Here is a 16190-nt window from a genome sequence, read left to right on the forward strand (position 1 = left end):
GGCAGGCTAGAAAGAATCCGAGAAATGGCTTATCCTGCAAACCAAATCTTTCACTTAAAGATGCAATCAGTGCAAGCATTTCAAGGGGAAAGCTAGTCTCTGGTGCCACAAATGATTCCAATTTAACATCTTCAGTGCCAACTTTTGCTAATCCGTTTTGGATCGAAATGATAGTTATTGCCAAAAGATCGATGACAAACTCAAGAAGAATGCCTGAATTATTTGGAATTCGCTTGGGTGCAGTTCTTGTCACCGGGATCATCTTAGCTACCATGTTTTGGAAGCTAGACAATTCACCTAAAGGCATCCAAGAACGTTTAGGCTTCTTCGCTTTTGCCATGTCCACCACTTTCTACACTTGTGCTGAAGCAATCCCCGTCTTCCTTCAAGAAAGATACATCTTCATGAGGGAAACAGCTTATAATGCTTATCGCCGGTCATCTTATGTATTAGCTCACTCTCTAATCTCCATTCCTGCTCTAGTCGTCCTCTCCATCTCCTTTGCCGCAACAACCTTTTGGGCAGTAGGCCTTGCTGGTGGCCTTTCCGGGTTCTTTTTCTTCTTCTTAACAATCTTTGCCTCGTTTTGGGCTGGAAGCTCTTTTGTAACATTCCTTTCAGGCATCGTCTCTCATGTCATGTTAGGTTTCACCGTTGTTGTGGCCATCTTGGCCTATTTCCTGCTCTTCAGCGGATTCTTCATATCTCGAGATAGAATACCCTTGTACTGGATATGGTTCCACTACATCTCCCTGGTGAAATATCCTTACGAAGCTGTTCTGCAGAACGAATTTGATGATCCTACAAAATGCTTCGTTCGAGGTGTCCAAATGTTTGACAACACACCCCTCGGAGCAGTGCCAGTGTCACTCAAGTTGAAGCTGTTGCAAAGTATGAGCGGTGTCTTGGGCGTAGACCTCACAGGCTCAACTTGTGTGACAACCGGCAGGGATATCCTGGTGCAGCAGGGAATAACCGATATAAGCAAATGGAATTGCTTGTGGATCATTATTGCCTGGGGATTTTTGTTTAGGATTCTGTTTTACTTTGCATTGTTGTTGGGCAGCAAGAACAAGAGAAGGTAAATAACCAAGCCGGTGAAGAAGATTATTGAGGGGGTACAACAAGAATCAATGGAAATTTCATCAATCTATATTGTGATAAAATGTTTTTAATTAATTTTCTTGTCAAACACTTGAATTCTTCTTCTTCTAAAAATGGGATGTAGCTGTTGTGTTTGCTCTTTTGCAGTTCAAGTCACCCATATCTCTTCTGTTCAACATTGTTCAACAAACCTTTATCTTCTTTTTTCCCTTAAGTTCAATAGTAAAGGGATATGACCCTCTGATTTTCTTGAATCCTGATTCATAAAGGTAGCCAGGTTTAATGAATGCTATTTGAATCCTTAGATAAAAGCTCGTGTTTCAGAGATTAAGATTAGTGTAATGGTATCTTCAATTAAGTGCATAATCCAAAGTCTATGTATAGTTAATCTACTTCATACCAAATACTAAGCACTATCTCTAAAAACTTATTTTAAATGGGAAAAACACTGCTTTATTTGGATTTGGCCCTATACAATTTCTACTTTGGAGGAATTTTAGACTCTTAATTTCATAACTAAAATTTTGCCAACATGTGATTGAAGGGAAACTTTAAAACCAGATTGTGAAAAAGACAAATTAGGTGATTGAGGTTGGAGTTTTGTGGAAAGAGCTAGCTGATCAGGCTTCTATAAAAGCAAAGCAAAACAAAGATATATACACACACAATGTAGGGATTGGGGCAGCCTGGAGTTGACCCTTTTTTTTTTTTTTTGGTTTTAGTTAGATGAAACTTCCATTAATTCTTAACCTAATTCCATTATTATTTCCTATCCCTATTGCCATGGCAACTAGCACAATATAGGCTAACAATTTCTTTCATTACTTCTTATCACAACTTTTCGTTTTATGTATTATAAGTTTTGGTCACTATATATATATATATATATTATGTTTTATAACTTTTGAGTACTCATTGTCCTAACTTTTTGTTACTTTTTATTACAATTTTCTTTTATATATATATATCTTTTTGTTATTCATTGTTTTTTTTTCTCAATTTTTGTTATTCAGTGTTACAATCTTTTGATTTGTGTTATAATTTTTTGTTATTTATTACAATATTTGTTATGTGCTGTAATACAGCTTTTTGTTATTTTTTATTACAACATTTTGTAAAGCATTACAATTTCTCTCTTTTTTTTTTAAATAAGCATTACAATTTCTTATTATAACTTTTTGTTTTTTGTCCATGTTACAAATTTTTTTATCATTTTATACAATAATTTTAAAAAAAACATTTGTATTTGTATTCATTGTTAAGTCAGATTGATAAGAATATCAATCAAATCTCTAGTCTTTTAATTATAAATAGAAAATTAGATACAATATGATTTATCATATCTCAATGTATCAATACAAAAATCTCCTCTAATTATTGTTAATGAGCACTTTCTTATACTAATATCTGTAATAATTTTCTGTTATGCTTTTATAATTCTTTATTACTATCTTTTATAAATTTTTTAATATGTATCACAATTGCTAGTGATGTGTTACAAATTTTTATTACTCAAAATTTTTGATAATGATATAGTAACCGGAACCAAAGAAGAAAACATTACTGATAGAACAATGTTAGCTAGCCATAGCTGGCTAATTTTCTGTATATATGAACAGAGTAGGGGAAGGAGACATATGGTTGAATCCTGAATTATTATTGCCTGCTCAAACCTGTTTCTTGTGCTTTGGATTTGCTGTTGTTTAGCCACCTTCTCCGAACTTTCGCCCTTTTCTTGCTGCCGTAACTCTATAGATTCTTAAACCCAAAGCTTCCTTTGGTTTATATACAATGAACAACTGTCACGTCAAACCCAAAGCTACACACTTGAGCATCTTTATGTAAGATTTTCCAGATTAAGATAGCATAAAAATTATACATTACACCACCCCGACACCTGAATCTTCAAAACAAAAGAAAGTAAATAGAAAAGATTTGAGCTTGATACAAGTGCGATTCCCAAATTAGCCAATCCAGATACATTCTTACATGAATTTTTACTTCCTCTTATTCTTGCTACCAAACAACAAAGTTAAGTAGAATAGAATCCTGAAGAAAAAGCCCCAAGCTATGATAATCCACACGCGGCTCCATTTGCTTAACTTGGTGATCCCTTGTTGCGTTAGTATATCCTTCCCTGTTGTTAAACAGGTCGAGCTAGTGATGTTCCTGCCCAGAACATTTCCCATGCTCGATAATAGATGATTCTTCGTCGAGGTTGGCAGTGTCCCAAGTGCTGATTGATCGAAGAGTTGTACACCCCGAGCAAAGCATTTTGTTGGATCAAGGAATTCGTTTTGTAAGAGAGCTTCGTAAGGATATTTGACTAGAGAAGTGTAATGCAACCATATCCAGTATTTTGGTATTCGATCACTAGAAACAAGGAATCCACATAAGAACAGGAAGTAGGATACGATGGCGATGCCAATAACAAAGGCAAGAAACACATCAGGGACAAGCCCTGACAGAGATGCTGCAAAAGAACTTCCAGCCCAGAACGAGGCAAGGGTTGTGAAGAAAAAGAATAAGAATCCGGAGAGGCCACCAGCAAGGCCAACAGCCCAAAATGTTACTATGGAAAAGAAGAGGGAGAGGATGAACAATAAAGGAATGTGGATTAGAGAACGAGCAAGGACGTACGAGGAACGACGATAAGCATTGTAAGCAGTTTCTCTCATGAAAATATATCGTTCTTGAATGAAAGTTGGCACTTCGGTTATACAGTTAAAGAAAATGGTGGCTATGGAAATGGCTATGCATCCTAATCGCTCTTGTACACCGCTGGGGGAATCGTCAAGTTGCCAAAACATGGTGGCTAGAACAATCCCAGTGACCATTATTGTACCCAAGCGGACACCAAACTTGGCCGGCATTCTTCTTGAATTTGTTAATAACCGTCTGGATAATACCAACACTTCAATCCAAAATGGATTAGCAAAAGATGGAACTGAAGATGAATGATCGAGATCACTTTTGTCAATGGCACCAGAGACTAGCTTTCCTCGAGAAATGCTTCTGCTAAATGCATCTTTAAGTGCAAGACTTGGCCGATTGGAAGCAATATTGTCATTTTCATTCGTTAAGGTCTGCCATGACTTGTTGAATTCAACTAAATTTTGGGTTCCGGGGGGAGCTCCTTCGAGTTCACGGATAAAATCAAGAGCAAACTCGGATGGATTTTCGTTTTTAGGGATTGGATGCCCAAAATCACTGAAGAATTGTGAGAGATTCGCTGGTGAACTGCTGTACAATGCTTGTCCATGTGATAGTATTATCAAGCGATCAAGTAAGCCCAAAATCCTGGAACTTGGTTGGTGAATGGACATGATCACAATGCTTCCACTCTGTGCAATTCGCTGCAAGACCTTAACAACCATGAATGCACTGGTTGAATCTAGCCCAGTAGTTGGTTCATCGAGAAACAAGAGAATAGGATCATGAATTATATCAATTCCAATGGAAACCCGCCTGCGTTCTCCTCCAGAGACACCTCTATGCCCTTCATCTCCTATCACTGTCTTTGCTGCACTTCTCAAGCCTAGTTGATCAATCAGAGCTTGCACTCTTGCTTTCTTTTTTGACTTTGAAAGTGAACGAGGAAGCCTGAACTCGGCTGAAAACATGAGAGTCTCTTCTACTGTTAGCATTGGGAACAGAAGATCATCTTGCATAACATAAGCAGAAATCACCTTCAAAAGGCCCGAATCCAAAACTTCCCCATTCAAAGTGATAGACCCCATCAGGCTATGCTTTGCAATCCTGTTTGCAAGAGCATCTATCAAGGTCGATTTACCCGACCCACTTGCACCTAGAATCGCCATGATTTCGCCTTCTCTTGCTTCACCTGAGATATCTTTGAGCAAGCTCTTGGTTTCATTTTCTGAAGAAACATTTCTGTTCTTCCCATAGAAGGGGAACCAAGATTTGCGGCCAACTTTGACATCATAATTTAAGTTGTTGAACGAAAGAACAAACGGGTCTAATATGGGGATGGAACCGCTGGCAGTGGGAAGGTCTAGGCCCTGTTGCTCTTCTGAAGGGAATTCTTGAATCTCCATTTTTGGTTAAGGCCTCTCTAATCGAAGAGTTTATAACGCTTGCCTGCACATGTTCTACTAAAACGTGTTGCAACGGGAATAGTACTTGGTGAATGGTGATGGGGGATTCGATTTGATCCTTGGCAATCTTGAGTTACACTCTTCATGTGGCCCTTTTGGCTGAAGGATGACCTGGAAATGAACAGGCTTTGACTCACTGGCAACTTACAAAAAAATAGTTGAATCTTTTAGTAGGTTTTGATGTTTTCCTTTTATCTAAGGATATAGTGTTATACATTACAAAAGAAATTTCCCAGCAGCTTCTTTCTTTACTTTCTTTTTTTTTTTATTGCTTTTCTTCCCACAGTCTCTCTCTCTCTCTCTCTCTCTCTCTCTCTTCCCCTTAACCACATGGAATTTCTTGAATTGTTAGTGTCATTCATGTGGGACAATTTGATGTGGTGTTTCTTTTGAAAATGATTTGGCTTGATGGTATTTGGTTCCTATTTTTCCAGAAAATTTGAGTTGAAAAGAAGTTGGCAATGAAGTTTATGGAGGTTGGGTTGCCTTCAAGATAGTAAGGAAATTGCTATGAGTAATCTAAATTTGAGTTGAGAATATCCTGAGCTATGTGGAAATTTGGATTATACTTAGCTAATGATGCTGTGGCTTCTACGTGGTGGAATAATTAGCTAATAAAATATCAGAGAAAGGAAATAAAAAAAATCAAAACAATTAGAATATCTATTTATAGTAAAAATATTGCTATGAGAAAATTTGCTAAATTCCATTCATTGTGGCTCAAATGGTTATATATGAAGTATACAATTTATCTATTTATAATTAAAGTTTTTACGACATTTGATTTAAGAGAAACTTTATCAATTCCATTCTCCATGGCTCAATTGACTACAAAGTACACATTTTAATACTAAATTTAGAAGATCCAAAAATTACAAGTAATACAAAGCTACTTTAATTAAAGCAATGTCTCTAATCAGCTGGAGGTTTTGTTAAAAAGAACATAATTCAATGGAGAAAAAAAGAAGAAAATGAAAACAGTCAAATATGAGTTCAATGACAACTAGAGATTGGGGCCTGGAATTGAACCTTTTTAGCCTTAGTTAGCTGGCACTTTGATCTTAACCTTTACATTATATATTAACTACTACATATGCCAATCCTTGCCGAAAGGGGTAATTAATTTCTTTTCTGTATACTTGAAGCACTAGGGGAAAGGGGATGGTTGAAACCCCTAAACTGTTATTGTTACTTGGTACGTTAGGGCAAACGGGTTCTTTGTGTTTGTCACTTGCTTTGTTCTTTAATTTGCTACCTTCTCCCAAGTTTCTCCCGTTTCTTGCAGCATAATCCAGAATTAAACCCCAAGCTTTGTTTTGTAATGACTATATCATTTTGCAAACTTCATCAAAATTGAATAAAAAACATTAATTGATATTTGTAACGAAAGCATGCAAATCACTATATCATTTCTCATTACATTCTTAACATCGATAATGCTTGAGTAATTCATTCCATTGTTGCACCAGTAAATTACGTACATTAATTCCTACATGAACTTTTACTTCCTCTTGTTCTTACTCCCAAACAACAAAGTTAAGTAGAAAAGAATCCTATAAAAGCAGCCCCATGCAAACGTAATCCACACGCAGTTCCATTTGTTTAAATCTGTAAGCGCCTGCAGCTTTGCTATATCCTTCCCCATTAGTATGCAGGTCGAGCCTGTAACGTTCATGCCCAAAACATTTCCCATGCTAGTTAACAGATCATTCTTCAATGATGTTGGCAGTGCACCAAGAGTTGTTTGTTCAAAGATTTGAGCACCCCGAGCAAAGCATTTTGATGGGTCCTGCAGGAATTCATTTTGTAGAAGAGCTTGGTAAGGATATTTCACTAGAGAGATGTAATGAAACCATATCCAATATTTTGGGAGTCGATCTCGAGAAACGAGGAATCCGCAGAAGAAAAGGAAGTAGGATGTGGTGGCAATAGCGATAACAAAGGCAATGAAGAAATCAGGGAAAAGCCCTGCAAGAAAGGCCACGAATGAACTTCCAGCCCAAAACGTTGCCAAGGTTGTGAGAAAATAGAAGAAGAACCCAGAGACGCCACCGGAAAAGCCAATAGCCCAAAAGGTTATGGTAGAAAAAACGAGGGAGAGGATGATCAAGGATGGGATGGAGAAAAAAGAACGAGCAAGAACGTATGAGGAACGGCGATAAGCATTGTAAGCAGTCTCTCTCATGAAAATGTATCTTTCTTTGATGAATTCAGGGGCTTCGGTTGTGCAGGTATAGACAATCGCGCTTATGGAAATTGCTATGCATCCTAATCGCTCTTGTACGCCTCTTGGGGAATTGTCAATTTGCCAAAACATGGTGGCTAGAATAATCCCGGTTATAATTATTGCACCTAAGCGGACACCAAACACCTCCGGTATTCTTCTGGAGTTTGTTACTAGCCTTTTGAGTAATACCAGCACTTCAACCCAAAATGGATTGGCAAATGATGGAACTAAAGATGTTAGATTTACATCAATTGTGGCAACGGCACCAGTGACTAGCTTTCCTCGAGAAATGCTTCTCTTTATCGCATCTTTAAGTGCAAGACTCGGCTTATTGGAGGCATTGCTATTGGAATTCATTGCCGCCTGCCATGAGTTGTTGAATTCAACTAATTTCTGGGTTCCGAAGGGAGTTTCTTCAAGTTCACGGATAAAATCAAGAGCAAACTCGGATGGATTTCCGTTCTCAGGAAATGGATGCCCAAATTCATTAAAGAAACGTGGGAGATTTGCTGGTGAACCGCTGTACAAAGTTTGTCCATGCGATAGGAAAATCAAGCTATCGAGTAAGCCTAAAATCCTGGAACTTGGTTGGTGAATGGACATGATAACAATGCTTCCACTCTGTGCTATTCGCTGCAGGACCTTAACAACCATGTATGCACTAGTTGAGTCTAGCCCCGAAGTAGGTTCATCGAGGAACAAGAGTATTGGATCATGAATTATATCAATTCCAATGGAAACTCGCCTACGCTCGCCTCCAGACACACCTCTATGCCCTTCATCTCCAATTACTGTCTTTGCTGCATTTCTCAAGCCCAGTTGATCAATCAAAGCTTGAACCCTCACCTTCTTATTTGACTTTGAAAGTGAACGAGGAAGCCTGAACTCGGCCGAAAACATGAGTGTCTCTTCCACTGTCAGCATCGGGAACAAGAGATCATCTTGCATAACATAGGCGGAGATCACCTTCAGCAGGCCTGATTCTAGGGCTTCACCGTTCAAAGTGACAGACCCTCTCAGGCTATGCCTATCAATCCTGTTTGCAAGAGCATCTATCAGGGTCGATTTACCAGAACCACTTGCACCCAGAATAGCCATGATTTCCCCTTCCCTTGCTTCACCTGTGATGTCATTGAGCAAGCTCTTGGTTTTTTTGTTTGGTGAAACAATCGTGTTGTTTCCACAACATGCGAACGTTGATTTGGGCCCAACTTTGACATTATAAGTTAAGTTGTCGAAAGAAAGAAGAAATGTTGCTAATGTGGGAATGGAGCTGCTGGTATTGGGAATGTCTAGGACCTGATAATCATCACTTTTTCCTGTGATTTCGTCTCGCTTCAAGAGATGTTCGAGTGTGGGAGAGGCCGAGAATTGGGCTTCCGAGGAGAACTGTTGAAGCTCCATTGTTGTCTCTGGCCTCCCTCTTTAGGAATCTAAAGCATAAAATGATCTCTTCTTATATTTAAATTTAGCCCTCAACCCCAAACTCAAAATCCTAAGATTCGAGGAAATATTTTGTTTTAGATTACACACCTCACATGATGAGTGTACAAATGTTAATATTCAATTAATAGTCAACTCCATGAAGCTGATTTGAGTATTAAACTTTAAAAGAAAATTGCAGCAAGAATCATATGTTTATTTAATTTATCTTCCATTTCATCTTTTCCTCTTTAACAAGTTCTATAATTCACTTATGAATTGCACGTGCTGAAGATTTATATTCCAACATGCACATGGGAATCTAAGTGGAAATTGATTTACCCAAGATTTTAAAATGGTTTTAAAACAAATTCCATTTCCAAGCCATAAATTCTAAATTCTAATAAATAAGTCCTCTAACGTATGACAATTTTGCAGCAAATAATCTTACACCTTCAGGACAAGATCTCTTAAGATTTTTCTTTCTGTTCAAGGAGGATATTTTGGCCAACATTTTGTACAACTGAAAAAATAATGGAGAATGGCCGATATTTTCCTTTGTAAATGAAACATTACTTGCTGTCATTAAAACTCAAAAGTGCATTGAATTTCAGAATTAAACTAGGAAAACGTGGGTTTGATTCCTCCAACCCAAAAGGATTAGTCAGCAAGGCAAGACAAGGTGTGTAGCCTGTAATAACAAATGAGTAGTGCCCTGTTTTCTTTTCTTTTTGTTATTGTTTTGATCAAGTCAAAGCACACGAAGATGATAGCATAACAAATTTTCTGTATATAATTTTGAGGAAAATTAAAATTAAGAGGAAGAAATGGCAAATGAGGAAAAAAGAATTTAACCGTGGTTATTATAAATTGAAAAAAAATTAATTTTATATATAAAAAATAAAATAGTTGTTGAGAATTATTAAATACATCTTATAATTTTTTTTTGAAATATATAGGATAAATACATCATATAGTTAGATTGGAAATAAAAGAAATTGGTGAGAGAAAAATAGCTATTGGAAATCATTAAATACGTATTATTGTCAATTGATTGGAAATAGAAAAAATAATTGAGAATTAATAGTATTATAGGAACTAAGAAATGATAAAAAAAGTTAAGATTTATTAAGCACATAATTAGAGAAGTGAGAAAATATGTCATTTTATTAATTATTTTTAACTTTTACATATTTTTAATAAAAAATGAGATAATTAATTCAGAATTAATAGAAATGTAGAAGTGGGAGAAAATAAATATTTATTAGACATGGAAGAATAGATAAATATTTTATTAATTATCTTAATTGTTATATATTTTTAATATAATTAATTATATTATTACTTTCTAAATTTGAGATCTAAAACCCTTGCTTGAGTGGCCTTACACAAAGGCTGGTCCCTAAAACCAGAAGGTGCATAAAATATGATAACAAGGAGATTCTGTCTGTAGTAATATTTAATCAGCATCCATTTCTTCTAATGCAGCTCTAGCTGCAACCTTGGCTTCCTCTAAAAGGGCATCAGACACCTTTTGATGTTGCTGCTTTAATTTAACTTGTAAGTGCAGTTTAAGGATTTCTGGTTCCTCATACCAAAGCTTTTGGCAATGACATATACCAAACTTTAGCTAATCTTATTTTGTTTGATATTTTCAGCCCAAATTTTGTTCTTTAATTTGAAGTTTGGCTGCTTCAGTAATCAAACAAGCAGAATGTATAATTGTATACCATAATAATTGTCAAACACAGCCTGGTGCATAATTTCCTTTTAAACATTCTCTCTTCTTCTTTTTTAACTTGAGATTATCTAATTCTAGTCTTGACATTTTGGTTGAATGGATATTATCATATTCCTGTACAATAGTAGTAATATCCAAATGTGTAGCCTTCTTGATTACAAACCTACCCTACTAATAGGGTCGGTCTGCAACCTTACTTTGTCAACTTATCTTTCTAAGATAAGGGAACTTGCATTTAGATCTTTCCCTTACCGCGTGCCAACCTTGCAATTCAGTGAAACGAAGGTAGGAGAATGCTAGGCCGTGGTGGAAATGAATACTACTAAGCAATCTTCTTTTTTCAATATATATTGGCTTCTGTGTTCTGTGATTGCCTCTTCTCGGCAGGTTAAGTCCTTTATAGCAAAGATGAATTCAACTTTACTGTGATGAATCCAGCATATTTACAAGGAAAGCACAAAAGTTATCGCACTTAGCTCTAAAGATTAATTTTCAAGTGTAGTAATATGTGTGATTGGTTAGAACAAGCACAGTAAAAATTTTGAGAAACTATGATTTATTGTTTGATTAATTGATTTTAGTACTCTCTGACTATACATCTCAGCCTTGGGTATGGATCCATTCATCTTACTTCCTTTTATTCTTGCTTCCAAACAACAAAGTTAAGTAGAACAGAATCCTAAAGAAAAAACCCCATCCAATGGTAATCCAGAAGCAGTTCCATTTGTTTAACTGAGTAACCCCTTGCTGCAACAGGATATCCCTCCCTGTTGTTAGACAGGTTGAGCCTGTGATGTTTGTGCCCAACGAATTGCCTACTTTCTTTAATAGATCAATCGGCAACGAAACTGGCAGCTTCCCAAGTGGGGTGTCATCGAAGATTTGGACGCCTCTGGTGAAACATTTCGTCGGATCGCGAAATTCGTTTAGTAACACTGCTTCGTATGGATATTTCACTATGGAAAGATAATGGAACCACAGCCAGTATCCGGGGAGTCGATTACGAGAAACGAAGAATCCACTGAAGAGAGTGAAATAGGCCAAAGTAGCAACCACAACAACGAAAGATACTAAAACATCGGAGACCAACGCTGAAAGAAATGCTACAAAGGAACTTCCTGCCCAAAATGAGGCAAAAATTGTAAGCAAAAGGAAGACGAACCCTGGGAAGCCACCGGCAAGGCCTACAGTCCAAAAGGTTATGGTAACAAAAGCAATAGAGAGGGTGATCAGCGATGGGAGGGAGATGAGGGAACGAGCAAGAACATATGAGGAACGACGGTAAGCGTTGAACGCAGTTTCTCTCATGAAGATGAATCGTTCTTGAATGAATTCTGGGACTTCGTGCGCACATGTGTAGAAAGTTGTGGATATAGCGAAAGCAAAGCATCCTAATCGTTCTTGCATGCCTCTGGGAGAATCATCAAGTTGCCAAAACATTGAGGCGACGATAATTCCAGTGATGACTATTGCAGCTAACCGGATACCAAATACTTCAGGCATTCTTCTTGAGTTTATTGATAATCTTTTGAGCAATACCAACACTTCTATCCAAAATGGATTGGCGAAAGATGAGACTGAAGATGTTGGATTTAAATCATTTGTGGCTCGGGAGACTAACTTGCCTCTAGAAATGCTTGTGTTTATTGCATCTTTAAGTGAAAGATTTGGCTTATTGGAGATGTTATTACTTGGGTTCTTTGCGGACTGCCATGACTTGTTAAATTCGACTAGATTCTGGGACTCACAAGGAGTTTCTTCAAGTTCGCGAATAAAATCAAGGGCAAACTCAGCTGGATTTTCATTCTCTGGAATCGGGTGCCCAAAATCACGAAAGAACTCTGACAGATTTGCTGGTGAACCGCTGTACAGAGTTTGTCCTTGCGATAAAAATATCAATCTGTCAAGCAAGCCTAAGATTCTGTAACTTGGTTGGTGAACGGACATGATCACAATGCTCCCGCTCTGAGCAATTCGTTGCAAGACCTTAACAACCATGAAGGCACTGGTTGAGTCTAGCCCTGAAGTTGGTTCATCGAGAAACAGGAGCATTGGATCATGAATTATATCAATTCCAATTGAAACTCTCCGTCGTTCTCCTCCGGAGACACCTCTATGCCCTTCATCTCCAATCACAGTCTTTGCTGCACTTCTCAATCCAAGTTGATCGATCAAAGCTTGAACTCTTGCTTTCTTCTTCGACGTTGAAAGTGAACGAGGGAGCCTGAATTCAGCTGAAAACATAAGCGTCTCTTCCACGGTTAGCATTGGAAACAAAAGATCATCTTGCATGACATAGGCAGAGATCACCTTCAATAGGCCTGACTCCAAAACTTCTCCATTCAAAGTGACAGACCCCTTCAGGCTTTGCTTCGCGATCCCGTTAGCAAGAGCATCTATCAGGGTCGACTTGCCCGACCCACTTGCACCAAGAATAGCCATGATTTCCCCTTCTCTTGCTTCACCCGTTACATCTTTCAGGATGGTTTTGGTGCTACTCTCAGGTGAAACAATCACGGTCCTTCCATGAAACGGAAACAATGTTTTAGGGCCAGCTTTTACGCTGTAAGTTAAGTTGTTGAATGATAAAACAAATCGATTTGATGGGGAAATGGAGCTGAAGGAGTTGGGTAGCTCTAGGATTTGATGCTGGTTGTTCTGGCTAGTAGAATCATGGTTTCCTGTCTTTTCCTCTTGCTTCAGGAATTGAAGTTCCATTTGGAATGTTTGAATGGAAAGACTAGGTGGGAACTTCCAGCATTCTTATAGAATTGTGGCTCAACTAACTGCCAAATTCGAGACCAGCCCGAGACTTGGTGGGTATGAATATTATCACATGTTAGAAATCACTAAATCCTATGCCTTGCCTTCTTGAAAGGGTTACGTCTTCATTTAAAGGAAAAGGACGAGAAATTTAACTTTCACTTGAAGGCCATGGTGGATAACTGTGCACATGCTTGCAGTTAATTTTATCTCTGTTCCCTATTATTTGATCTACAGATAGCTGACACCAAACTTTATTAAGGCTATAAAATGGCAGGCACAAATTGATTTTTTCTTTTAATTCTAATTATTTATATTGCATTTTTATATATCAATCCACCATAAACCGTTGTTTCGTTAATTAAAAAAATATAAAAATTTGAAAATAAATATAAAATATTTTAATCTTTTTTTGTCTTTCAGATTCCACCCAATTTTTTCTTCCTTGCATATTAAGGAGAAAGCATCTTATGATGAACTGAAACTATACACTGTATCAAGTACAAACCCCTATGCTAATAGAAAACAAGACAACAAAAAAAGTGTATTTTAACAAAAATAAAAATGTTTAATTACTTGGCACAAACCTATAATGTTTAGAATTCTCTTTATATTGTTCTTTCAAATTTTAGCTCTAGTAATTGTACAGTTTTTCAATCCACTTTCCATGCTAAAATGCCTAAAAAAATATAATATTTAATCATAATTGTGCTTCAAGTCCCACTCATCCACTAGTACTGCAGCAAAAATTAAATACTTTTGCTTGTCAGTTATTACTCACATTTACAACTAAATTTATATTAAATGCAAGGTAAAACTATTTTTTACCTTATAACAGTTTGATCCCCACTCACTTCATTCAAGTTTTGTTATAAATAAATATTAAAAAAAGAATTTTAAATAGTTTAAAATAAAAAAATGGATACATTGATTATTAAGTTAAATGCTTAATACTTAGATTAATACATTTTCTAGATGAAAATCTGGTCATATAGTTTGTTTATATGTACTATCATTACAATTGAAGCTACCATCACTTCTGTTTTAGTTTCCTCTAAAGTCCATGCTCAATTTCACCTATTTATGATTCTTTTTAACAAATTTAATCTAATTTTTTCATTTTTGATTACTTAAATTCTCCACAACATGTTTTTTTCAAAAACATTTTCCTGTATGTATTTAATTTAAATCAGATATGTAAAATCTTTTGATCTCATGATATTTCTTGTTCAACTAAAGTTTCAAATTTATTTTTTTTAAAAAAAAGTTCAAATAAAAACTATCAATTCGACCAAAAAACATAAAAATCCATTAAAATTGATTTATTATTTATTTTTTAAAATAAAGTTAATTACGTTTTAAAAAACTAATTCTAATTAAAAAGAGAGAGAAAACGCAAAGGCTAATTTAGTTAGGGTCCGGCCCAAGAACTATTCCTATGCCCAAGTCGACAGTCAACAATAAAGGTATTTTTTGGGTATCATCGAATCCTCACCCTTGGATTAATCCAAAACACATCTTAACCGTTTACGTGGTTGATTTTTTTTAAAAAAAAATCATAAATAAATTAAACAATCACGAAGAAAATAAAACTACTAGTAATTGTTTATTTCTTTAATCCATGCTCTCTGGTCTTTATTTTTTCTTCCAGGTATGAATGATCAATTTGATCTCCCTTGCTGTAAGTTTATATTTTTGTTTGCAGTTTCAGAAATGTCTAGCTACGATGATCGTTATGGTAATACTCGTCTGTATGTTGGCCGTCTCTCCTCACGGACGTGAGCACGTGATCTTGAACATCTCTTCAGCCGATTCGGCAGGTAGTTTTAGTTTCCTGAGTTTCAATGTTATGAAAGAAACTTACCTTCCAGCTAAATTTTACGGAATAAGTTTATCACTTTTTGGATTACATAATTAATTAATACTTATGTAACACAGTTGATGTCACAACTGACTATAAGTATATGCATTAATTATACTCTATACTATCAGTAGTGTGGGGTTTGGCAGTTTTGCAATGTTTAGGACGTTTCAGTAATTTCTTCTATTAATCGTGTCTCTTTTTCGTCTGTTAATGTACTTTTTGAAATGGGGACATGGCTATATGAATTAGCAGTTTATGGAGGTTTTGTGAGGGGAGTGGTCTCTTAATGAGATGTATGGCTTCTTAGGTCTCAACCAAGCTTGCTTTGCGAATGGCTTTGTGCTGACTATTGATGATCTTATCTGTGTGGGAAAGTCTTGCCCCTAGGTGTAGTGTGTTTTAACTTGTATGATCTTGTTGAAGGTTTCTGGGTTTTTGCCTAACCTGGAGGCCTATGGTGAGAGGGTCGGCCTTGGTGGAATTGATGGAAATTCCTGCCCATTGTATTGGAGACTTGGCGATTCTTTCTGTAGTATTATTGCGTGTTTTAGTGGAAATGGCAACAATCTCAAACTGGTGTCTGGTTCGTCTATGTGGGATGAAGTATCATACACTTGCAGTGCTTAAGTAATGATGGCCTTACTGTTTGTAGCTACAATTTCCGCAGAATACGTGATGTAGATATGAAGCATGACTTCGTCTTTGTTGTAAGTGATACCCCCTTCTCTTTATAGGTGTTCTGTTTTTTTTGTTTTCTTTGGCTTACTTTTTGTGAACGGAATTTAGCGATCCCCGAGATGCTGCTGATGTAATGTATAGCTTGGATGGTAGGGACTTTGATGGAAGTCTTATCATTGTTTAGTTTTCAAGCGGGGTGAGTTTTTCTTAACTTATAACGTACTTTAAGGAATTTTTCTGCAAGATTAAGTGAATTGTGTTCTAAGTGCGTGC

General features: G+C 36.6%; 3 protein-coding genes and 2 pseudogenes across 4 annotated transcripts; 2 read left to right on the forward strand and 3 right to left on the reverse strand.

Moving 5' to 3' along the window:
- Positions 1 to 31: 31 nt before the first annotated feature.
- Positions 32 to 1118, forward strand: LOC110420675 (ABC transporter G family member 20-like). The gene has a single exon (XM_021434050.2). It carries the CDS (start codon positions 168 to 170, stop codon positions 1083 to 1085), a length of 918 nt encoding a protein of 305 aa, XP_021289725.2. The 5' UTR covers positions 32 to 167; the 3' UTR covers positions 1086 to 1118.
- Positions 1119 to 2816: 1698 nt separating this feature from the next.
- LOC110420963 (ABC transporter G family member 20 pseudogene) lies at positions 2817 to 5327 on the reverse strand (annotated as a pseudogene).
- A 1396-nt stretch (positions 5328 to 6723) lies between these two features.
- On the reverse strand, positions 6724 to 8853 carry LOC110420655 (ABC transporter G family member 20-like). 2 transcript variants are annotated; one of them, XM_089784239.1, is made up of 2 exons: positions 8823 to 8853; positions 6724 to 8756 (listed from the first exon to the last, which is right to left on the reverse strand). In XM_089784239.1, exons 1-2 carry the CDS (start codon positions 8851 to 8853, stop codon positions 6724 to 6726), a joined length of 2064 nt encoding a protein of 687 aa, XP_089640365.1. The 2 variants fall into 2 exon arrangements, with proteins under 2 accessions (XP_089640365.1, XP_021289707.1); XM_021434032.1 differs by having other exon boundaries at positions 6724 to 8853.
- A 2308-nt stretch (positions 8854 to 11161) lies between these two features.
- LOC110420430 (ABC transporter G family member 20 pseudogene) lies at positions 11162 to 13613 on the reverse strand (annotated as a pseudogene).
- Positions 13614 to 14996: 1383 nt separating this feature from the next.
- RS2Z33 (arginine/serine-rich zinc knuckle-containing protein 33) lies at positions 14997 to 16114 on the forward strand. Its single transcript, XM_089784283.1, is given in 6 exon segments — positions 14997 to 15026; positions 15081 to 15110; positions 15113 to 15195; positions 15663 to 15748; positions 15751 to 15946; positions 16026 to 16114. Coding segments are annotated over 5 exon segments (345 nt in total). The 3' UTR covers positions 15867 to 15946; positions 16026 to 16114.
- Positions 16115 to 16190: the final 76 nt, after the last annotated feature.

This window comes from Theobroma umbraticum, unplaced genomic scaffold, assembly GCF_002168275.2.
Source record: "Theobroma umbraticum cultivar Fairchild unplaced genomic scaffold, ASM216827v3 scaffold_86.0, whole genome shotgun sequence".
Lineage (NCBI taxonomy): Eukaryota > Viridiplantae > Streptophyta > Magnoliopsida > Malvales > Malvaceae > Theobroma > Theobroma umbraticum.

Excerpts from the sequence above, each read along its gene's own strand:
- LOC110420675 (XM_021434050.2), top strand. The coding sequence starts at position 168 with ATGATAGTTATTGCCAAAAGATCGATGACAAACTCAAGAAGAATGCCT.
- LOC110420655 (XM_021434032.1), bottom strand. The coding sequence starts at position 8,853 with ATGGAGCTTCAACAGTTCTCCTCGGAAGCCCAATTCTCGGCCTCTCCC.